The sequence below is a fragment of the Argentina anserina genome, chromosome 1, assembly GCF_933775445.1.
Source record: "Argentina anserina chromosome 1, drPotAnse1.1, whole genome shotgun sequence".
Taxonomy (NCBI): Eukaryota; Viridiplantae; Streptophyta; class Magnoliopsida; order Rosales; family Rosaceae; genus Argentina; species Argentina anserina.
The window spans coordinates 7379262-7403397 of NC_065872.1; the positions used below are offsets into that span (position 1 = coordinate 7379262).

Below are 24136 nucleotides of genomic sequence, written 5' to 3' on the forward strand. Positions count from 1 at the left end.
GTTTTAGCTGCCTATGGTCAGAGAGTGAGTTTGACAACAGACACCTGGACTTCAATCCAGAATATTAATTATATGGTATTGACTGCTCATTTTGTCGATGAAGATTGGGTGTTGCACAAGCGCATCCTTAACTTTGTTGTCATCCCTAACCATAAGGGCAGGACAATTGGGCAGCTTGTTAAGTCATCCTTGATAGGATGGGGGATAGAAAAGGTTTACTATTGTCGTAGATAATGCTAGCTCAAATCAAGTTGCACTTGATTATATGAGGGATAAGATAGAAAATTGAAATGAGTTTGTGTTGAATGGATCTTTCTTGCATATGTGGTGTTGCTGCCATATCCTTAACCTGATTGTTAAGGATGGCATGGAGGGGTTGGGTAGCTCGAGTGATGCAATTCGAAATTGTGTGAAGTACATCAGATCCTCTCCTGTAAGGTTGGAAAAATTTAGAAAGTGTACTGCTCAGGAGAAGTGTGAGCACAAGGGCGGAATTGTTCCTTTAGATGTACCAACAAGGTGGAATTCGACATATTTCATGATGATCCTGGTGTTAAGTATAAAAAGGCTTTTGCAAGGATGGAGGATGAGGATGAGGATGAGGATGAGCAATTTGATAGCTATTTTTATGAAAAGATTGGTGGGAAGAAAATGTAATTTAAATAATTCTGAAATTATTTCAGTTTAAACTATTTAAATTGTGATTGTATTTTAATAGTTATTATATGTTTTTTTCTTGAAGGATTGGGTCTCCTACTTCTGTTGACTAGGATAAGGCAGTGAAACTAGTGAAATTTTTAAAGATATTCTATGATGCAACTCTTGAGTTTAGTGGCAGCAAGATGGTTACTGCAAATCAACCTCTTTTGTGGATGTGCACAATTGTGGGTGAGTTGGAGAAGTGCATGAAGAGTGATGATCCTCTGATGAAGAGCATTGGAATAGCAATGAAGGAGAAGTATGATAAGTATTGGGGGAGGCTAGAAGACATGAATAAAATATGCTAGATTGCTGTTTTGATGGATCCGAGGTACAAAGTCTTGTATTTGGAGTATTTATTTCCCATGTTGCAGAAAGACAAAGCAAGGGTAAAGCTAATGGTTGATGAGGTGAAGAACATTTTTAAGAAGATGTACATAGAGAACTATGAGGCAGATCCTGAAGCTGCTCAAGGTTCAATTGAGGCCACATTGCCTAGGTTTGATGATACAACTGATTCAAATGTGGAGAAAGATAGCCATGTTGCCAATATTTCAGAGGTTGACAAGTACCTATTGTAAGCTCATAAAAGGGAAAGATGTGGTGGAGATCAAATCAGAGGTTGACGAGTACCTATTGTAAGCTCCAGAAGATGCTGCAAATACAAAGTTTAATGTTTTAAGCTGGTGGAAAGAGAATGCACCTAGATATCCCATCTTATTACAAATTGCTAAAGACGTGTATGGTGTTCATGTCTCTACAGTGGCATCTGAAAGTGCTTTCTCTCTTGGAAAAAGGGTGATTGATCCATTTAGAGCTTGTTTAACTCAAAAAATGGTGGAATGCCTAGTGTGTTGCAGTGATTGGCTCAGAGCTAATAGCGATTCATCCTTTTTCAAAGAGTCTAGGAAATATGAGCTTGCTCTTTATGCTGAACTTGAAAAGATTGAAAGAGGTAACTTAGTTCAAACTTCAAATTTTAGTGATTCATTAATGTTGTTGTATGATCTCTATAATGTTGTATTCTAAGTTCCTAACACGTGCACTTATGTGTTTTAACTACTATGATCTGATGTGACTGAGGAGTGATGGCATAAGAGCAAGATGTGCTATTGATTTTGCTAGTTATTTTTAATTATTGTTGAACTGCTAGATCTTTTTAATTTATTGGTTTGTATGAATTATGATATTGAACTGTTGAAGTGTTGAACTGCTAGATATAAATTTATGGTATTATGTGATGCATTTTTACTTATGCTGTGATGTTTTTGAGTTCAAATTTTTTTTTTCAAATTGAGATTCACATGTGTTTTTACTTGAAAACTGAAAAGAGCAGCCATTTTTGGGTTGTGAATCTAAAAAATCTGCTTAAATACAAAACTTGGGTTTAATGTTATTATTGGCCCATTTACAAACCAAATCAAACCCGAAACCAAAATATTCAGCCTGACCCATTCATACTCGGTTATGGTTTCATTTTCCAAGAAACCGTTTAAAGTGGTCTGACTTCGGTTTGGGTCTGAAACCGACCCAACCCGATATATGCCCAGCCCTACTCCACTCCGGATATAATTTTGACATAATTATGAGATTTTACCACAAAAGTGCCATGGAAGAAATTTAAGCCTACAAGGCTTCCATACCTCACATTTCTCCATTTGAGATATCATCATATCTCATCGCTATCTATTTCACCTATCACGTTGAAGCTTCCTATTGGCGTCATGATGTAGGTGTCAATATCACAATACATCGAGACCAGTTTCATATTAGCTTCGATCAGCCTATTTACAAATTGAAGCTCTAGCTACTTAAGGGAGGGGAGTGAAGTACTCTAACCCCAATTACATAGAAAATGTTAGAGTCTAACACACAGAAGCAGCACTTTGTTCTCGTTCATGGTGCAGGCCATGGAGCTTGGTGCTGGTACAAAATCAAGCCGAAGCTGGAGTCCGCCGGCCACAAAGTCACGGCCCTCGACAATGCTGGTTCAGGCATCGACACCAAGTCCATAGAGGATGTTCGTTCACTAGAAGAGTACTCTGAGCCTCTGCTTCAGTTTATTGGATCACTTTCTCCGCAAGAAAAGGTGATCCTTGTAGGTCACAGCCTTGGGGGCATGAACTTGTCTGTTGCCATGGAGAAGTTCCCTCTGAAAATTTCTGCTGCTGTTTTCTTGACTGCTTTTTTGCCAGATACCACACACCACCCTTCGTATATTATGGATCAGGTATGTTGTTCTCTCAAGAATTAGATTTGACGGAAAATTTATTTTGATAAACTGTGAAACATGATTGAGCAGTCAGGCCATTCATATACTGATACCGTAGCATGATCCAGTCCGTATTACTGGATCATAGGTACACAGTAGCATAGTTACTGTAGCATTTCTTACTGCATTTCAATTCACATTCCTTGTACACAGTACCTTTGAAAAAAAATTATTGCATTTCAGTTCAGTTCAAATTACTTGTCTATAATATTTAGTGGGAGACTTGTCGATCCCTATTGCTAGTCCAAGAACTTTATTAGTCCCTAATCCCTATTGCCAGTCAAGTTCTTGTCCTAAAGCTAAGAAGTTGAGAGGTTCACAACTTGTTTTTTTATTTTTAGAGAAATGAATTTACTTCATTCGGCGACAACGCCAAGCACAACCACAAGTACCAAAACACAAGAGGTGACATGCCACGTCTAATGTGAGATAAACCAAAACAAAACAAAAAAATGCGCAAAAAACGCACTTATTAAACAAAACAGAGTAAAAAAAAGTCTGGGAAAAAAATAACAGAAAAACACTAAAGCCAAAAAACCAAAACTTAGTAACTGCCACTACACTTTTCAATTGATCGAAATCTAACCAATCGAGCCCATGACATGAATTACGTACTCTCCCTGATAGCCAAATCAAAGGAAAAGACAAGAGGGAGGATCTATGACAGTATTAATTGGTTTTGGCCTTAGCAATTAAATCATTTGGTCGACTAGTCCCTATTGCCAGTCAAGTTCTTGTCCTATAGCCAAGTAGTTGCCTAGTTGGCAGCTGAATCCTTCCAAATTGAAAATGTAGAATCTAATTATTTACTTCATAACTATACCAAAATTACAGTGCTTTCAATGGGAATACTATGGTTGTTCTTTTGATCTCTTCTGCGTGGACAGTTCATGGAAACAACACCATCAGACCTATGGTTGGACACTCAGTTTGGAACATTTGGAGAAGAACCCTTAACATCAATTGATTTTGGTCCCAAGTGCTTGTCAACAATTATTTATCAATTCAGCCCTATTGAGGTATCTTTTTGTCCCGAAAACTCACTCAATAGCAGAAGATTCGGACTACGATACTTGATACTTGATAATTGAAGTGTTGCTTCTTAGTTATTGTATCACTGGTATGTCTTGTTCAAGTTTTCGAAACTGATGCAATTACATTGTGCATGTTCAAAGGATTTTGAACTCGCCAAGACTCTAGGAAGGAGAAATTCCTTCTACTGGAATTGATTGGTTATATTACTTGATTTTTCTTCATACACATATCAACCTATATATACTAATCTACGAATCTATCTATCCGAGATTCACTCCGTGAATCACGGACCGTGTTTCACGGCGTGTTTCACGCCACTATACATGCCAACACTCCCCCTCAAGTTGGTGCATACATATCAACCATGCCCAATTTGCTAAGTGAATCATAAAAAACCCTTTTTAACACTCCTTTTGTGAGCATATCGGCAAGTTGCTCTTCTGTGGAAACAAAAGGAAAACTAATGATCTTTGCGTCTAGCTTTTCCTTTATAAAATGACGATCAACCTCCACATGTTTTGTACGATCATGTTGCACAGGATTATGCGAAATATCAATAGCTGCCTTGTTGTCACAGTACAGCTGCAAAGCACATTTAGGCTTAATACCCAAGTCTTCTAGTAGATTTCTAAGCCATAATAATTCGCACACTCCCTGAGCCATACCTCTGTATTCTGCTTCAGCACTAGATCGAGCTACCACATTTTGTTTCTTACTCCTCCACGTAACAAGATTGCCTCCAACAAATGTATAGTACCCTGATGTGGATCTCCGATCGGTAACATTTCCAGCCCAGTCTGCATCTGTGAAGCCACAAATCTCAAAGATATTGTTGTGATTAGAAAACATTACTCCTCTCCCTGGAGCTGACTTCAAGTATCTCAAAATCCTCACAACAGCATCCATATGATCCACACTCGGATTATGCATGAACTGACTCACTACACTTACTGCATACGCAACATCTGGCCTGGTATGTGACAAATAAATCAGGCGTCCAACTAGCCTCTGATATCGAGCTTTGTCAATGGGCACTTGATCTGGATACTCTGCTAACCGATGGTTCTGCTCAATAGGAGTATCAATTGGAGTGCAATTTAACATCCCTGTCTCCGTTAGTAGATCAAGGATGTACTTCCTTTGACACAGATAGATACCATCACTTCCCCGGGCTACCTCAATACCCAAGAAGTACTTGAGTGTACCTAGGTCCTTCATCTCAAACTCTGTGGCTAGCTGCTTTTGTAATCTGTCCACCTCAATAGTATCATTACCAGTAACTACCATATCGTCAACATATATGATTAGGGCTGTTACCTTCCTTTGTTGGTGTTTGAGAAATAATGTGTGGTCTGAATTACTCTGCATGTATCCAATTTTCCTCATGAATTGTGAGAATCTTCCAAACCAAGCACGAGGTGACTGTTTAAGACCATACAAAGACTTTCTCAATCTGCATACGGAGTTACTTGGAGAAGTGGCCACATATCCAGGCGGAAGATCCATGTATACTTCCTCTGTTAGTTCTCCATGAAGGAATGCATTCTTAACATCAAACTGCCTAAGTGGCCAGTTCAAGTTAGCAGCGATAGAGAGCAATACCCGGATAGTGTTTATCTTTGCAACAGGTGCAAATGTCTCATCATAGTCTATGCCATATGTCTGGGTGAACCCCTTTGCTACTAGGCGTGCTTTATACCGGCTTACTGACCCATCTGGATTATGCTTCACTGTAAACACCAATCGACATCCTACAGTCTTCTTGCCATATGGTGGAGGTACAAGCTCCCAAGTATTGTTCTTTTGTAATGCTTCTATCTCTTCCTCCATTGCTTTCCTCCATTTTGGATCGCCCAATGCATCCTGCACTTTGTTAGGTACTGATACAGTAGATATTTGATTCACAAATGACTCATATGACTTAGATAATCTTTTGGTAGATATAAAATTGGCCACCGGATACTTGGCTTTAGTCTGAAGGGTAGGTTCATATTTTTTTGTTGGTTGACCTCGAGTAAACCTATTTGGCAAAACATATTGTCTACTATTAGCCTGAATAGAATGACTAACCTCAGATGAGTGATCTTCTGTACCAGGAGAGCATTGATCAGGGGTATAAGTAGTACGAGATACATGAGGGGTAGTTGTGTTGTCAGCTTCCGGTGCCTGAATCTCTTCAGTGACGACCTCCGATGGTGCCTGTGTGACTGACACTTTGGTAATCTCAACAGATCTTGTTACCATATCGACTGGCTCACTTGTCTCTCCCTCTCCATGATACAGCTCTTCAAAATAGGAATCCTCCCCCTGAAGAGCAGTATCAGAAGAGGAAAAATAACTCATATCCTCAAAAAAGGTAACATCCATAGTGACATAGTACTTCCGAGTAGGGGGATGGTAGCACCGGTACCCTTTCTGATGGCTGCCGTACCCAACAAACACACATTTAACTGCCCGGGCATCTAACTTAGAACGCTGATGTTGTGGAAGATGAACAAAAGCAACACAACCGAAAACACGGGCATGAAGATTATGAAAAGAGGGTAATTTGACATGAGATGCAAGCACCTCATATGGAACTTTCCCTTTAAGAACACGAGATGGAAGACGATTAATAAGGTGGGCGGAAGTAATGACAGCATCACCCCAAAGGTATTTAGGCATGTGGGCACTAAAAAGAATACACCGAGCCATATCAAGTAAATGACGATTTTTCCTTTCAGAAACCCCATTTTGCTCAGGTGTGTAAGGACACGTTGTTTGATGAACAATCCCGTGTGCGTTAAAGAACTCCTGAAAGACACGATTCATATATTCCCCCCCTATTATCAGAACGAAGAACTCGAATGGTAGCATTATATTGTGTTTGGATATTGGCATGGAAGGCACGAAAGGCTGGAAACACCTCATTTTTATTCTTAAGAAGAACAATCCAGGAAAGACGTGTGCAATCATCAATAAAGGACACAAAATAACGCATTCCTGACATAGTAGACTCTTTAGAGGGTCCCCAAACATCAGAATGAATTAATTCAAAAGGAAGAGAACTTTTAGTAGAAGTACTAGGGGAATAGGTAGATCGATGACTCTTACCTAAAACACATGTCTCACAACATAAACAAGACTCGTCCACACTAAGAAATAAAGTAGGCATGGATTTTTTCATAACACTAAAAGATGGATGCCCTAAGCGACGATGCCATAACCAAACTTCACTTAGCTTGTCAGAAGTGGAGAGTAAAGCGGTCCGAGACTGTCCCCCTGTTTTTTCCCCTGTATGTCAGATCCAGATGAAACAACCGGCCCCTCAGATACCCCCGACCAATTGCCTGTCCGGTGAGAAGATCCTGAAATATTACATACATAGGAAAAAAGGTCATAGAGCACTGAGCGTCAGCGTTCAATTGGGGAACATATATCAAATTATGAGATAAAGCAGGTACATAAAGGACATTGTGAAGCTCTATGGTGGGAGTAATACGAACGGACCCTGTCCCTAACACGGGGAATGCCTCACCATTAGCATTAGTAACATAGGGTACGGCTAGATGGGACAATACGGTGAAATAAGATTTGTCATAAGTCATATGATCAGATGCACCAGAATCAATAATCCATGTATCAAAACTAACAGAGTGAGAAATATTAAAAGCCATATCAATTGGACCGCGACCAACGATGGAGACTGTAGGTGCTCCTCCAGTAGTATGATGATCATGCCCAACCACTCCATAGATATCGGGTTCCGGAACTAATTGAAGAGCTGCTTTCGCCTGAGGTCGATAATGAGGCCTCTTAGGCCTAAGGTGTGGATATAATTTCCAACATGTCGTACGAGCATGGTTAGAATCATGGCAATAAGAGCAAGGAGGACGAGGCTGATTCTCGAAGCCTGGTGGTGGTCCCTGTCGGTGAAGGGGAGCGGAAGCTGTTGGTGGAATGGGTGGTGCCAAAGAACGAGCATGAACAGTGAGACTGGAAACGACAGCCGGTGCCTGAAGACTACTCTCCTGCTGAGACTCATCCTTTCGGATATAGGTGAAAGCGGTGAGAAGGCTAGGTGGTTCGGTCATTCGGAGCAATTCGCCTTTTGCACTGGTATGCTTTGCATCGAGACCTTTTAGGAAATGGTGAACTCGTTCAATCTCCTTCTCTTTTTGGTACCAAACAATATCCTCTTGATTTTTGATCATGCAAGGACATTTCATATCAATCTCAGCCCAAATATTCTTTAGTTTGGTGAAATAGTGTGCCACCGGTTGCCCATCCTGATGTATTGCCAAAGCTGTGCACATTAACTCATGAACCTGTATGAAATCAGAGTCATTAGTAAATAAGCCGGCTAGTGTCTCCCATATTGCCTGTGCAGTAACACATGCTTCCACCAGATCAACTATCTCATCATTCATAGCCTTCCACAAGACGGACATGACAAGACCATCATTGTCGTCCCATTTATTGTAGGTAACAACATCCTCAAGACTAGGAGCCTTAGTGACGCCGGTGACATGGCCCATCTTGTGCATGCCACGAAGATGAGCAGCCATAAGTCGTTTCCATTTACGGAAATTGGTTCCGTTGAGTTTGGCGCCCCCAAATGAACCGCTGTCAGAACCTTTTACAGATACTTCGAAGGTCGGAACATCAGGGAGCTGAGAACCCTCCACTTCATGTCCAGAACCCATTGAAAAAAAGAGACAGTGTAAAAATCAGGGATTAGAGAGCAAAAAATGCGAGAAATGGAGAACAATCTGTCGCCGGTGCACTTGCACTGTCGGTGAGTATGCACTGACAGAAGCTGAGTGGACCGGGTCGGGTTGAGTGGACCGGGTCGGGTTGAATTGACCGGGTCGGGTTGAATGGACCGGGCTTCTCGGATCTGGGCCGGGCTTCTCGGATCTGGGCCGGATCTGGGCGGGTCGGTTTCGGGCGCGAAAGCTGTGATTTTTGGCAGCGCGATGCGACAGTCTTGACGCGGCGGTGCTGACGGAAAGAGATGCCGGTGGTTTGCAGCAGAGGGACGGCGACGAGATCGGAGCTTTGTCGAGGCGCCGAGGGGCTCGTCGGTGTCGATGGGCTCGTCGGTGTGTCGTCTGTGTCGAAGAGAACGGCGCTCGTCGAGGCGGCTCGTTGGTGTCGAGGAGAACGGCGCTCGTCGAGGCGTCGAGGAGGTGAGGTTGCAGCAGCGGGAGCGACGAGGAAAGCGGCGCTCGTTGGTGTTGACTTCTGGAGCTCGGGTGAGCTGCACGTCGCCGGGAAAAACAGTCGGTTATTCCGACTGATTACGTTGCAGTGGTGTGTGCTCCGAGGAAAAAAAGAGGTGACGTTGCCGATGATACCACGATGTGTGCTCCAAGGCAGCGAGCTCGGCGGCTTGGCACCAATAATCTGCAAACAACAAACCCAGGTAAAACAGAGCCTAAAGCTCTGATACCAACTGGAATTGATTGGTTATATTACTTGATTTTTCTTCATACACATATCAACCTATATATACTAATCTACGAATCTATCTATCCGGGATTCACTCCGTGAATCACGGACCGTGTTTCACGGCGTGTTTCACGGCGTGTTTCACGGCGTGTTTCACGCCACTATACATGCCAACACTTCTTTCGTGAACCAGCGTGCAAGATGAAGAATTTCTCAGCTGAAGGATATGGATTGGTTAAAAAGGTTTTCATAGTTTGTGAAAATGATTTGTTAATAACAAAGGAATTTCAGCATTGGATGATTCAGAACAGTGGGGTTAAAGATGTGGTGGAGATCAAGGGAGCTGATCATATGCCTATGTTCTCAAAGCCACAAGAACTGTCCAATTCTCTTCTGGAGATAGCACGGAGGTACAATTAAAATGTCAGTGAGCTACAATAATGCTAATGGCTGGAACAATAAATTGCTCACTACTGGTGTAACAATAAATTACAGCCTATAATGTTTTAGTTTGATCTTTCTCTTTAGATGAACAATGTCAGTGCTTGTATTTGAAGAAACATCTATTACGATTCAGTTTGAAATATTAAGTTTTCAATTTATTTTAAACAACTTTTCCATCTAGTTGTGTTGAAGTTGAACCCCCTCTAGCAACCTATGTTGCACGGATACGGCAGGCAGAGGCGTGTCGCCGTGTCCGACACGTCCCGACTCGCCGATACGACACGATACGCATTTTCGCCGTATCGGACATGCCACGTGGCGTATCGGAAAAAGTTGACTGTTGGACACGTTAACCGACACATTGACCGACGTTTGAAACCTAAAAAACTCTCTCAGCCGTTCTGCTTCTCTTCTGGCTTTCTCCTTCTCCTTCCTTGCTAGCTTTCCCCTTACATCTCCTTTCTCCCTCAGCCTCTGCCTCAACCTCCAGCCCCTGCCTCCAGCCCCAGCCCCTGCCTCCTCCTACCTCCTGCCTCCAACCCCAGCCCCAACCTCCAGCCCCAGGCCCTGCCTCAGCCTCCTGCCCCAGCCCCTGCCTACTGCCTCCAACCCCTGCCTACTGCCTCCAGCCCCTGCCTACTGCCTCCAGCCCCAGCCCCTGCCTCCAGCCTCCAGCCCCAGCCCCTGCCCTAGCCTCAGCCCCAGCCTCTTGCCCCAGCCCCAGCCCCTGCCTCCTGCCTCCAGCCCCTGCCTCCTGCCTCCAGCCTCCAGCCTCCAGCCCCAGCCCCAGCCTCCAGCCCCAGCCCCAGCCTCCAGCCTCCAGCCCCAGCCCCAGCCCCAGCCTCCTGCCCCAGCCCCAGCCCCTGCCTCCAGCCTCCTGCCCCAGCCCCAGCCCCTCCCTCCAGCCTCCAGCCCCAGCCCCAGCCCCAGCCTCAGCCCCAGCCTCCTGCCCCTTCCCCAGCCTCCAGCCCCAGCCCCAGCCTCCAGCCCCAGCCCCAGCCTCCAGCCCCTGCCCCAGCCCCAGCCCCTGCCTCCTGCCTCCTGCCTCCAGCCCCAGCCCCAGCCCCAGCCTCAGCCCCAGCCTCCTGCCCCTGCCCCTGCCTCAGTCCCAGCCTCCAGCCCCAGCCCCAGCCTCCAGCCCCTGCCTCCAGCCCCAGCCCCAGCCCCAGCCCCTGCCTCCTGCCTCCTGCCTCCAGCCCCAGCCCCAGCCTCAGCCCCAGCCTCCTGCCCCTGCCCCAGCCTCAGTCCCAGCCTCCAGCCCCAGCCCCAGCCTCCAGCCCCAGCCTCCTGCCCCAGCCCCTGCCTCCTGCCACCTGCCTCCAGCCCCAGCCCCAGCCCCAGCCTCAGCCCCTGTCTCCTGCCTCCTGCCCCAGCCCCTGCTCCCGCCCCCTGCTCCCTGCTCCCTGCCTGAGCCTCCCTCAGCCTCAAGCCTCCAGCTCCCAGCTCCTAGCCTCTACCTCTGCCTGCGTAAGGTAATTCAATTTTTTTTTAAAGTTTAGATTATTGAATGGGTGTTGATTGTTGAACTGTTGATATGATTTTAATGGGTAGTGTTTGATAGCTCAATTGGGTAGTGTACTAGTGTTTGATAGCTCAAGTCGAAGTAATTAGATGTGATGATTGAATTGTTGAATACTTTAATAGGATGAGTTCAAGTGCAACATCAACGGAACCATCGTCCGAACGTAGTGTTAGTAGTACAACTAAGGTAAGAAATTTAAGTGCTCCTCTTTGGAAACATGTTATTAAGCATACAGTGCTTGATGATGATGGAACCGTTGTCAAAGCTGCAGGAGGAAATGTTAGCTGGGAATGTAAGTTCTGCCATGTGAGCTTCAATGGGTCACATTCTAGAGTTAGGTCTCATTTGCTTAAAGAGAAGGGCACAGGGGTCAGGATTTGTAGCAAAATAAATTATGAACAGAGTCAAGAAGTACATCAGCTTATAGCCTTTTGTGAGCAAAAGTTGCGGGAGAAAGCTCCTAAGAAAGTTTCTTTGCCTCCTTCAAATTTGTCTATGTCAGGAAGTGGAACTTACTTTCCCTTGGAGGAGAGGGGATGATGCAAGCTTTCAAGAAGGGTGGTGTACTCCATCTTAATACATAGGTGGACTAGAAGTTCTACCTCTCTTCATTGCTTAGCACACTCCTTGAATCCAAGATATTATAGTTCTCAATGGCTTGAGGACGTTCCTAATCGGGTTGCTTCACATAGAGATCACGAGCTCAACAATGAAAGGAGAAAATGTCTTCAAAAGCTCTTTCCGGATTCCCAAGTTCGCAACAAAGTGATGGAGGAATTTGCCTATTTTTCATTGAACACGGGAGATTATTCAACACCCGAAGCTTTGGAGAATAAGTTTCATTTTGAGCCTATAATTTGGTGGGCAAGTTATGGAACTTCTACACCACTTCTTCAAACTTTGGCTCTCAAGTTGCTCAATCAACCTTGTTCATCTTCTTGTTGTGAACGCAATTGGAGCACATATAGTTTCATATATGGTTTGAAGAGGAACAAGTTGGAACCAAAAAGAGCTCAAGATTTGGTTTATATTCATACCAATCTTAGACTTTTGGCTAGGAGGGATCCTAACTACTACAAAAGCAAGGAAACAATGTGGGATCTTGCGGGGGATGGCCATGAGTCATTGGTGGAGGAGAATGTGGATATGCTAGAGCTTGCAACTTTATCCCTTGATGAACCGGCATTAGAGAGGGTGATTTTCAATGATGAGATAGAGTCTTGAGGCCTAGTTATATGGAGGTAAATTATATTTGAATATTTGATCAATATGAGAAGATTTACTAGGTTCATATATAATTGGCTAGTTTTATCACTTGCATTTTGACTATTTGATGTTATTTCTTAAACATTGTTATGCAATTGATAGATTTTACAACTTTATAATAGTATTGTTAATTTATTTTATATATAAAATTATATATAAATATTTTTTATTTACCGTGTCGGAGCCGTGTCGAAAGATGAGTTTTTTAGATTTGCCGTATCGCCGTGTCGTGTCGTCGTGTCCGTGTCCGTGTCCGTGCAACATAGCTAGCAACATACACATATCAATTCTCATCTTCCATTAAGGCCCTCGTTGTTTAATTCTAGGCACAGAAGCATGCAAGAGTTTCTGTCAATTATAATATTAGGAATTAATAGTGTTCTGTGTATTGATTCAATACAAGGATGTTTAGGAACATATCTTCTACATCTTAAGTGGTACAAATAGGTGCATCAAGTTCATCTCTTTGAGATCTTACCATGTTTCCTTGAAGCCAATGCAGAGCAGCTCCAGCTTCACCAACCTCTTCCGTAGATTGAACACCAGAACCAAATACCTGAATATTCCTCTTATCCTCAATCCAGCTTAGCCCGGGATCCTTCTCTAACGTTAGTTCTTTAATCTTTCTCCTTATTTCTGCAACGTTATCCCATTTTCCAGCAGCGGCATAGAGATTTGAAAGCAAATATGAAATATGTGTTGCACTGTCTTCTGCATTGACCTTTAAAACCTGCTCTGCCGTATGAACTCCTATCTCCAAGTTCTTATTGATGACGCATGAGCTCAGCAAAGTTCTCCACAGCTCAAGACTATCTTCAATAAATGGTGACTTGATAATAAGTTCCTCTGCCCCATTCAACAGTCCAGCTCGATTCAACAGACTAACCATGCAAGAATAGTGCTTAGGCCCGGGTGGGATACCATTCTCCTTCAAACAATACCACAAAAACTTTCCTACTGCAACCAACCCATTGTGGTTGCAAGCTGAGAGAAGAGACAAATATGTCACTTGGTCTGGTACGAGACCATGTTTTTGGATCTCATAAAAGAGCTTCAATGCTTCTTCTGCCATGCCATGGTGACTATATCCTCCAAGCATTGAGTTCCAACATTTCAAATTGAGGTCCAAAGCTTACGAAAATATAGAATAAGCAGATTCTAGGCAACCGTTTTTTGCATGCATATCAACCAGACTGCCACAGACAGACATTTCAATATCAAATCCTGTTTTCAAAGTCTGCGAGTGGATCATCTCTCCTTGTTTTAACATGGCGAAGTCGGAACAAGCACCCAAAGCCCACTGAGAGCAAAGCTGTCAACCTTATGACCTTCATTGCACATTTCTCTAAAGAATTTGATTGCACTCTCCCCATCAGCCAATCTCGAATACCCCATGATCATCTCAGTCCACAGAACAACATCTTTCCTGGAAGTGGAATAAAACGCCTGCTGAGCATTATTCGTTTCACAGTTCTTGAAGTACATAGACACTAGTGTCCCTTTTCAAAAAGAAAAGAAAAAAGACACTAGTGCAGTTGCCACAAACACACTATTCTCAAGTCCTGCTTTTGTAACTTGGGCGTGAAGGAGTTTACCATAGTCAGAAGCAAGGTATGCTCCTGCTGCAGATACGACAGATGCAAAAGTATACTCATCTGGTTTATAAAGTGACAATCTCTTCAACCAAACAAACAAATTTATCGCCTTCTCTCCATCCCCATTTTCTGAATACCCAGCAATCATTGTGTTCCATGAAACCAAATCTACGCTGTTCATTTCCTTAAACACACTAAAAGCTGCTTCAGTGTCACCAGTTTACAAAACATTTCAAGCAGTGAATTCTCCAAAGCCAAATCAGCAATTCTCCAAAGTCAGATTTACAATAAATTATTGATCTTTCTCTTTAGATGAACAATGTCAGTGCTTGAAACTATGACCCTGGCATGGATGATTTTCCCCAAATAAAAGTATCTCAATCTGCTACATACACTCAAAACCATTGAATATGTGAGTTGAGTAGGAATAATACCAATCCTCAACATACCATCAAACAAATGAAGCCCCTCCTTGGCCTTATAATTCTTGACATACCCGGAAATCATCGAATTCCAAGCCACAACATCTCTATCAACCATTCCTCCCAAAACACTACTAGCAGATACGGCACATCCCCACAGTTGGAGTACATCCCAAGCAAAGCTGTCTGAACAAAAACATCACTCAAGAATCCACATTTCACAACTTGGGCATGCACCAAGCACCCAATCCACCAACCCTCAAGGGCACATGAGGCTTGTACGACACTCGTAAAAGTCAAAACATTCGGCCTGAGACACTCACCTCCCAATCACTTCAACAATGCCAATGCCAATCCGGCAGTGTCTGCACTCCGGGAGTACCCTGCAGCCAGCGCATTGTATGAAACCAAACTTCTCTGAGGCATTTCATCGAACACCTTATGTGTGTCTCCAAGCGAGCCGCTCCGCTCGTACATAGACAACACATTGTTCTATAAGTACACTGACTGGGAGCCCACGGTTGTGGCGGTCAGGACAAGCACGTGAAGACGACGTGCTTCCCTAAGCGAAGTTATGGCGGTGCACTTTTGTATTAAAGCACTTGCAGATTCGCACCATGGTGGCATGTAATACGAAACGATGTCTAAGAACACCTCTGTTTGGCTGGTAAAAATGAGTTTGGGTTTTCCAAGATATAAAATTGCAATTATATATCAGACGCGTGGGTCCTTGAAACTTAAGCCAAAACACACTGTTTCAATCATTTCTAAACTCGTAAGATTCTCAGACTATCTTAGACCCTCGTCTAGTTCAAAGCTTTTTATTGTTTTGTTTGGTCAACTGTTTCAGAAACTTAGTTACGCAAACAAGATGATGTTTGGGTGACGAAAGAGAGAGACATTCTGGGTGAGTATCACTCATGTTTAAGCAATTAAGCTTTGTAGTTTATTGAGTTGCTTTGTTTGGTCATCAAGGGGTTGTGGTTGGATTAGAATCATAGACGGATGTTAGCTACGGCATGCCCAACAACTGCTGGGAGAAAAAATGGGAGCCAGGGCTATACATAAAAATATGTTGGATAAAAGATAAAAATTACAAATCTATTGGGAAATAGCCCAACTCATATTTGCATAATCAACAAAGTGTCAGACGTTTTGTTCAACTCTTCCTTTTCACAAAAGTGTGCATGTATCTTCTATTGTTTATTCTTATAGTAAACACTTTCACAATTAACCAAAAACCAACTGTTACTCTCTTCTCTTCTCAAGGCACATGTATATTGTTTTTTTAAGCATAGCAACATTGTTATTCAATTCTTCTATCACTTGATTCATTTATTCAATTCTTCTCTCCTCTTCCCCTCCTTTTTTTTTTTACTCCGCCCGGTAATAAGCCGGAGGAAGGTGAGGATGACGTCAAGTCATCATGCCCCTTATGCCCTGGGCGACACACATGCTACAATGGCCGGGACAAAGGGTCGCGATCCTACGAGGGTGAGCTAACTCCAAAAACTCGTCCTCAGTTCGAATTGTAGGCTGCAACTCGCCTACATGAAGCCCTCTCGATCTAATCAGTCTTCCTTGCCCCCCCCCCCTAACACACTCTTGATACGAATGTTATCAGTTTCGGTACGTAGACCAAATGATACAATGCAAGAAAAAGTTCCCAGATTCATGGAGATATAGAACAACATCAGACCCAGGATGTGATATGGTTCCAAAGGATGAACTGGATAGTTCCAATAAAATTTTATTCTTGAACAAAAATCCATTTTTAGTAAGAATGAAACTTTTTTGTTCGTAGGAACAAAAAGAAGCAGATCGATTCTATACCCGATAAGTAACAATACGCAATGGTAAGGGGTTGATACCATCAATTCCCGTTCTCAACCCATGACCAATATGAGCTCGAAGTTTCTTTTGTAACCCTCGGAACGAATGGAATTGAGATAGGGTTGGAATATAATGAAATAGAGACACTTTGAGGTTCCCTATGAGATGAGGCATGGAGCGGAGCCATTACGAAGAAGTTTTGGGGGTTACAAAGGAAACTTCGAGCTCATATACACCTCTAGAAAGATCAGAAGTGATCCGAGCTGTAATTGTACGTACTTGTAAAGAACTCAAACGCGACAACGGTATGATAATACGATATGATGACAACGCTGCAGTTGTTATTGATCAAGAAGGAAATCCAAAGGGAACCCGAATTTTTGGCGCGATCCCCTGGGAATTAGGACAGCTAAATTTCACTAAATTAGTGTGAAAATATAATTGAGTGTGTTGTTTTGGTTTGGTTGAGTGATCAAAAGGAGGCACAACGTGAATGTGCAAGTTGGAACCTTGTGTTGCCTTGTAGCGAAGAACGAAAGGACTGTCGGAGCTGTTTTGGGTAATTCTTTTGCTAAGTGACTAGGTGCGGTGAATGTGTATGATCCATAAACAAGTTAAGAATCAATGTACTGAATGGTGTTCATTCAATTTTCGAATTTTCAGTGGAGGAGAATGCGCCAGTGAATTTAAGGTGAAACCGTGGGAATGGTGCGAAACTGAGAAGCTGTACAAATTTGGAAATGGTTGAGTGGTGTGGGGCTGAGATATGATTAAGGAAGTGATGAAGTGGGTTGGGAGGAGCGGGATGCAAATCACAAATGATTTAAGGGAAGTTGTCTGCAAAACTACTAAACTAGCAAAGAATTGAGTCACCGCGTCCGAGCCGTATTCGGAATTGTGACATGTATGTGTTGAAAATGATAAAAGTTTATTTACATATAAAAACCAATCAAAAACAATCAAAATAAAAATGAACTAATAACATTAAAAGAATACGTCACGTGAGATATATGGCGTGTATATATAATAATTTCTCAGAGGTTTTAAGACTTAATATCCAACACAAGTTACACGGCATCTGAAACCATGTTTGTCGATGACACATTTTGGAAAAGAATATTAGAATCCTAAATGGTAATTTGAAAATAGCCTTTGGCACGCATAAAATGATAAGTAATGCAAAAGAATAATGGTTATATTCTTCCAATAGCCTAAATTCTGGAAGATTAAATGTAACCATATTTAGTCTAAATGAGAGTTTGTCTTCCCATGAAATGCTAATTTGTAGTTTACTGACTTCACTTACCAAGGGCAGTGACAAAAAGTAGAGCAACCAGGAAACGGATAGACGACTCCGGGAATTGTAAGATAACAAGAATATCTTAGCTTTGTTAGTGAATAGTACAAGTATGACTATCTATTTCATAGCACTGGCAGGTGAACCTATATAGTAAACAAAAATAAGTATGTATTCAAACAATTGTCTGTTACCGGATATTGTCTAACATACCTATTCAATGTATATAGATAATCAAGGCCATAGATTCTCTATTTACCCTATTTTCTTGTACATATTAAGATTTGAAGATTTTCCTTTTATCTTTGAAAACATTGATTTTATACTTAAAAATGTCAAAATACGCACTCTGTGACATCTATTAACCCAATATTTCCAATATTTTCTAACATGCCTAATTAGTATCTGTATACATTAAAATTGAATCATTTCAACTCACTCTTTTCCATTTTTATCACCCCATAAGACTTTTCCTTACATTTTTGAAAACGAAAATAATGACTAAATACACTCAATGGTATTTATTTGAATAAATATTGATATTTATACCTAATTAGTATTCTCTATGAAATCAAAACGATTTGGTTCTCTCTTTTTGTTTCTTTCCTAGTATAGTACGTTTTCTTTATATTTTTGATTAAAAAAATATTGATTTCATACTAAAATAGCTTTCATAAGGAATGGACGCATGCGTGCGAATTTTCATATATGTTCAAATTGAATACTAAAAATAACAAACTTTTCAATAGCAAATTTGAGAAGTTTAATGGTCAAAAATACAAGTTATAACAAACCTAGCTCATTTTAAATCAAGAATCACAATTGATACAATTGATAGCCTTGAAGCCTTGACATGTCACTTGATTCTTCAAAGACCACGTACTACTCTACTTAGACATGATAACACATACATTTTATTGATTCCCTTGAATAATGTTGAGAAGGTAATAAGCACATTAGGGCAAAAGTGCTTGGTGCCTAAGACACTTATATATAATCTTGTCACAAAACATATCAAGCAGTGAACTCTGACTCAAACGGCGTCGTACAACGCCCTTTTACCCGCCAAAACAATTGAGTCTCCGGTTATATCAGACGGCCTTGTCGCTGACCTTGAGCCAAAACGCACCGCTTCGTCATCTCTCATAGTCTCAGACTGACCCCTTCCACTTTCGTCGTCGGTTCAAAATGTGCAGCGATTCTAATCTGTCGAACCTCCACCGTCTGATCGTCGAGGCTCTCCGTCCGTACACAGTGAGTTCAAATTTTAGGGTTTTCAATTTGGGGCTTTTTTGTTTGTTTGTTTCAGAAGCTCAGTTTCGCTTCTGCAGGAAAAAGATGACGTATCCGCGACGAAAGAGAGGGAACTTCTGGTGAGTCTCTCTCAGGTTCTTCGGGAAGTGAAGCTCTGGGTTGAAGAGGTTGATTCTGACTTTGATAATGTGAGCCTGTTTCTCTTGTTAACTGTAAAAAGTAAATTGTTTTAGCGGTAAAATCATGTAAAGGTTTAAACTTTGAAGTTAATTTTTTTGATCAGGGGGTTGTGGTTGGATTGGATAGTGAGAATGACTGTGTGTGTCTCAGTGAAATCTTAACTCACTTGGTAAGTTTGTTTTGGAATTGAAGTAAAATAGTAAATGAATCAAATGGTGTAAGAAAACTCAAAGTTGGTTGCTTTTTGAACAGATTGTTCTGCTAACTGTGGAGAGTAGATATGTGAAGCATCTGGCCTGCGATGTACTTGTTGTTGTCTCAAAATTCGTGGCGGCTTCTGTAAGTTACAGTTTGATTGCATTTTCTAGTGGTTTCGGTTGGCGTTTTAGTGAAGTTTCATGGTTGATTATGTGTTTTTATTTTTTAGGGAAGCCACTGGGGTGTCTTTATTCTTTTGTTGTGTGATTGTATGGATTTGGCACTTAAAGCGGGGATGTCATGTTCTGGGTCAACTTCGGCTGCTAGAGCTAGTGAGGTGTGTTCGAGTTCGTCGAGTTTGATTATTGGGCTGAAACCTAAGCTGAAAAATGGTGACTGGTCTGTGGCGGCTGGGGTTGTTCGGGTGCTACGTGATATACTTAAGTATTTGAAGTCTGCAGATGATGATGAACTTGTTGAAGAGTTTATTGAGCGTGTTAGTTCTTTTCTTTCAACAGTGCCATGGGATCTGTTGAATGGGATCCATTTTGGTCCAAATGCTGATGCTCTGAATAGTTCCAGGGCAGATGTCTCGTTCCAAAGAACCTTGTTTATAGGAAACTTGATTCAGTTTTTCTGTTCCTTGGTTGAGCCAGGTGGTGTTGTCGAAGCTGCATGTGGATCATCAGAAAAGTGTAATCCAGTTTTTTCTACAATCATCAATGTTGTGCCTAAGCTTTTATCTTTGTGCCTTGGGGAGCAAGTGGACTGTGTTATCTCCAACAACCGCATCTCTCAATACTTCAAACACAAGTTATTGGTAAGAGTTAAACCGAGTCTTTTTGTTGATGGTTATAGAATCTTAGGTATGTTGTTTGTGGTTGTATGCAGCAACTCCAACTCCGAGAATTGACAAATGTTTGATGTCATGAAGTTTTTTTTTTTTTGAATATGACGGTCATGAAGCTTTTTAAAGTTCCATTTTTTTTTTCAGAAAGCTGTATTTTTAATTTCCAAAGGATCAATCAGCAGACCTTACTGCTAATCATATATCGATTTGGTTGAGCCTGTTGAGAAAAAACCTAGACGCACTAAGGAAGTCCCTACATCTTTTGAAACTTTGAGGTTCTTAATACTGTGATTTTACTGGAGGACATGTTTGTTACAATTAGCTGGAAATGAGATATATGTATTAGATTCCTGCATATGCATTATGCGTGTGTGATATAACTACTGTAGAATTGATCACAAGTACACTGTAAAACATATCCTGCAGGTGCTGATGATCAGGCTTATTGTTCAAACTTTTCCAGAATCAACAATGCTTGTTTCATGGTTGCAACTTATCCATCATTACTTTGAAGAGCTTCTGCGGCAACCAATTTCTTGTAGTCAGGAAGATTGTTTGGAAGGCTCTCCATTTCTATTCAATGTTTCTGATTCAGAAGTGAATTGTCTGTCTTCTCACCATCTGCAAAGACAGGCTGTATTTCTATTTCTGAAGTGTACTTTTAGTTTGATCAACTCAAAAGGAGGCACTAACAGAAAATGTGCTTGTGCAAGTTGGAACATAAGCTTGTTCAATGACTCAAATGCGGAGTTGCTGTGTTGTGAAAGAAAGAAGGGACTGTTGGAGCTTTATAACTGGCTACGAGGACATCTTCCGACTGATATGTTAGTGGACCATGAAACGTACATCAAAAACTGTGCAGACTTTTCCAAATCCTTCCTCCAACTATATATTAAAGAGGTTTGTCATTCTCATCTGAAGTCTCTATGTTCTTGAAATTCTATATGTTTGTATCCAAATTTTTAGCCAGTTACCCTCCATGTTTATTTGTCTGCGTGCATCATCTTTTAACAGGTTACCTATATTGTTGACAATTTATCTTAGTCCCATGTTCTATTTCTTGGCTTGATCTTCAACTGCAGGATGATGTATTATTCGAAGTGCTCCTGCAATTGCTTTCTGTTCCTTTTTCTGCAGATAAACAGTAAGGAAGCGATATTCTGGTTTTCAATCTTGTAGAATGTATGGTAACTGTTTCCTTCTAATTAATTTTTGATTTAATACAGGTATGAAAAGGTAAAGGGATCATTTCATGATTTAAAGGACAATATGCTTTTCGTTATCTCAGATCTCTTCAATCCTGTAATCTTATTTCATCTATTTCTTGTAGAGGTATGATGCTGCCATTTACGTAAATCTCATGACTCCCATTTCCAACTCGCAGTAATCTTCCCATTGATTTGTAGGTATTGACGGAATTAAACTTTTTCCTTCTATTTTGCAGTTAAGCTATGACCATCAGGTGCTACTTGATTACCTTATTTCAAAAGATACTGGAATAAGTTGTGCAGAATATCTTTTAAGGTACATTATATATGAAGTTGTGGAAACTTTTCTTGCATTTCACTACATTTGATAGTATCAATTATGCAATTAACTGGCCTACAATAATAAGTTAGTTGACTTTAGATTTTAGGGAAGTGCATTTGATTGCCAGTCATTGTATCTATGACTTCCTTTGAATGCATTTTTTTATAGGTGCTTGCGTTATGTTTGTGATTCATGGAACTTATTTGTGGAATTTCCACCGAGTGGGCAAGCTACAGATGGATCATCTTGCAAGAAAAGAAAAATTTCGGTGACTGGGTCAAGGTTTTGTGGAGGAAATTTTTTTGCTGTGATAGATTTTCCAGGTTCCTTTCTTAAAGATGTATGTGATGATGAGAACATATATGGTTGCAAGCACACTCGGGGGAATTTCCAAGAAGCCAAAGAGTGTTTACTTTCTTTGAAAAGTTCAATTGAAAGTCTCCACCAAAAGAATCTATTTCCCTACAATCCTAATGCTCTTTTAAAGCGGTGTGTCTTTGGAATATCTTACAATTCACTTCTCAGTCAAGAACTAATCTAATATGTGGTGTTGTTGTAAAAAGAAAAAAGAATTGAATCTATGGGGCTTATCGTGGTCTTAAACTATTAGAATGTGAACCACCCAAACTGAACTTCTTGCTTTTGCTTGCAGTTTATTAAGGTTTCAGGAACTATGTTTTGAGGCAGGAAAATGAAATCAACAGTGCGGGGACTTTGGATAACCTTCCTGCACAAAGTTTTGCAGAGCTGAAATATTCCTTTAATGTTAAAGTCATAAAAGGAAATCCTGCCAACCAGCGACGCCTAGTGTAAAGGTTGATGTGAAGAGTTACAACATAACAGGGAGTTAGCAGGACAATATGCAGGACAAGATAACTTCATATCATCGCGACTCTATGGAGCCATTGTAATTGCATATTTGATTGAATTTGGAGCAGTGAAAAGGAAAAGAACAAGCATTTGCTGAGGTAATTTCAAGTTTACGTTTACTGACAACAATAGAGGAGAAGAACTCTCACAGCACTGTTAAATCCTGGATTTTAATAGAATCTCATATCCTATGTGAAACTAACTTCCAGCACTGATCAATCCAGGAGATGATTTAGAGCCATGACATGTATAGATAACTTTTCAAGAATTTAGCAAAAAGTGTTGAACTTTAGGTGAAATGATCTAAAATGCAAGTTGGTGTATAAATCTGATTAACAAGCTTCTCTGTCTGGGGCTGAGCTATGACTGGCTGTGGAATGAGGACAAAGTTTCTATTTTACATGTGTCAGGTGGATCCATGATTTTGTGCTTGTGAGTTTGAAGAAAAAGAAAATAGTACTTCTCATCGAGTACTAGAGGGATGTCATATCATATGCAGACTATAAAATTAAGGTTGTGACTGATACAGGATAAGATAAGGAGATATATAGGTATCTTCATGTGGTAGTTGGTAGATAGGAAGTATAGGTGAAGCATCAGTAGGTGTTTTAGAGACAGAGAGTTCCGACCTAATGATTTACCACCTTTATCTTTTGATCTTCCAGAGAAAAATTGCCGGATGCCATGGTGCTGATGTGAAGATTGGGGTGGCAAAACTGGCAATCCTACTGAGATCATTGAGTCAAACTTTAGAGCTCTGGACATGCTTGGCTGCTCCATCTCAGAATACAGAAATGTTAGCTCCCTGAGTGAGAGATATCTGCGTTGCAGTTTACACTCAGAATAATGAGACTTGGGTCGTAGAAGCTCGATCTAAGTTTTCTTTTAGCTGTCTATTTTCCAAAAACAAACCCGAATGTATGAATCTAACTTCCAAGGTTTTATGTTCCTCTTTGATATACTGTACTTGAAATTATATCAGTTCAGCAAATTGTTTTTAATTCACTTGCTTTAGATTTTACATACAGACATGATTATCAACCAGCATTGGGTTCCATTTTCCTAAACTTCTGATCTCCAGTAATGACTAGAAAAAATGCCCGCGAGTTGCAGCCTGGGTTATTATTGTATACGCTCTTCTATTGTTGCCATCTCGATGACAATAATCTCCAAAAGTGGTAAAAAAAAAAAGAGCCAAGTTCTTTTATTTGTCATCTTATTAGCATAACCTGCAAAATTAGTCAATTGATAAGCGAAGGTTTTGGATCATTACTGCGATTGTAAATGTAAGTTCTCTTTTTCAACGTAATGATAATTCTTAACTACATGCTAGCAATTTAACAAAGGAAACTTAGAATATTAGAAAAGGAGAAGTATAATATGTGCTAACAAATTCAGAAACCAAAAGTTGGTCACATACTATTGACATACAACCT

At 41.1% G+C, this 24136-nt stretch overlaps 3 protein-coding genes and 1 pseudogene across 5 annotated transcripts in view; 2 read left to right on the forward strand and 2 right to left on the reverse strand.

Moving 5' to 3' along the window:
* The window catches only part of LOC126781966 (salicylic acid-binding protein 2-like), a 31754-nt gene extending 21703 nt beyond the window's left edge, over positions 1-10051 (forward strand). The window contains 1 exon segment of the mRNA XM_050507100.1: positions 9850-10051. Within this exon segment, the coding sequence (XP_050363057.1) occupies positions 9850-9859 (10 nt within the window). The 3' untranslated portion in view covers positions 9860-10051.
* A 448-nt stretch (positions 10052-10499) lies between these two features.
* Positions 10500-11711, reverse strand: LOC126800895 (uncharacterized). Its single transcript, XM_050528323.1, has 3 exons — positions 11639-11711; positions 10966-11286; positions 10500-10924 (listed from the first exon to the last, which is right to left on the reverse strand). Exons 1-3 carry the CDS (start codon positions 11709-11711, stop codon positions 10500-10502), a joined length of 819 nt encoding a protein of 272 aa, XP_050384280.1.
* A 1388-nt stretch (positions 11712-13099) lies between these two features.
* On the reverse strand, positions 13100-15315 carry LOC126805160 (pentatricopeptide repeat-containing protein At3g50420-like; annotated as a pseudogene).
* A 3608-nt stretch (positions 15316-18923) lies between these two features.
* On the forward strand, positions 18924-23711 carry LOC126805192 (uncharacterized). 3 transcript variants are annotated; one of them, XM_050532252.1, is made up of 12 exons: positions 18924-19072; positions 19150-19260; positions 19356-19421; positions 19505-19591; positions 19680-20270; positions 20727-21200; positions 21383-21444; positions 21527-21632; positions 21745-21824; positions 21999-22319; positions 22483-22798; positions 23366-23711. In XM_050532252.1, the coding sequence occupies exons 1-11, from the start codon at positions 19007-19009 to the stop codon at positions 22523-22525; spliced, it is 2007 nt and encodes a 668-aa protein (XP_050388209.1). In that variant the 5' UTR covers positions 18924-19006; the 3' UTR covers positions 22526-22798; positions 23366-23711. The 3 variants fall into 3 exon arrangements, with proteins under 3 accessions (XP_050388209.1, XP_050388207.1, XP_050388208.1); XM_050532250.1 differs by having other exon boundaries at positions 21999-22798; XM_050532251.1 differs by lacking the exon at positions 23366-23711 and having other exon boundaries at positions 21999-23356.
* The last annotated feature ends 425 nt before the right edge of the window (positions 23712-24136 follow it).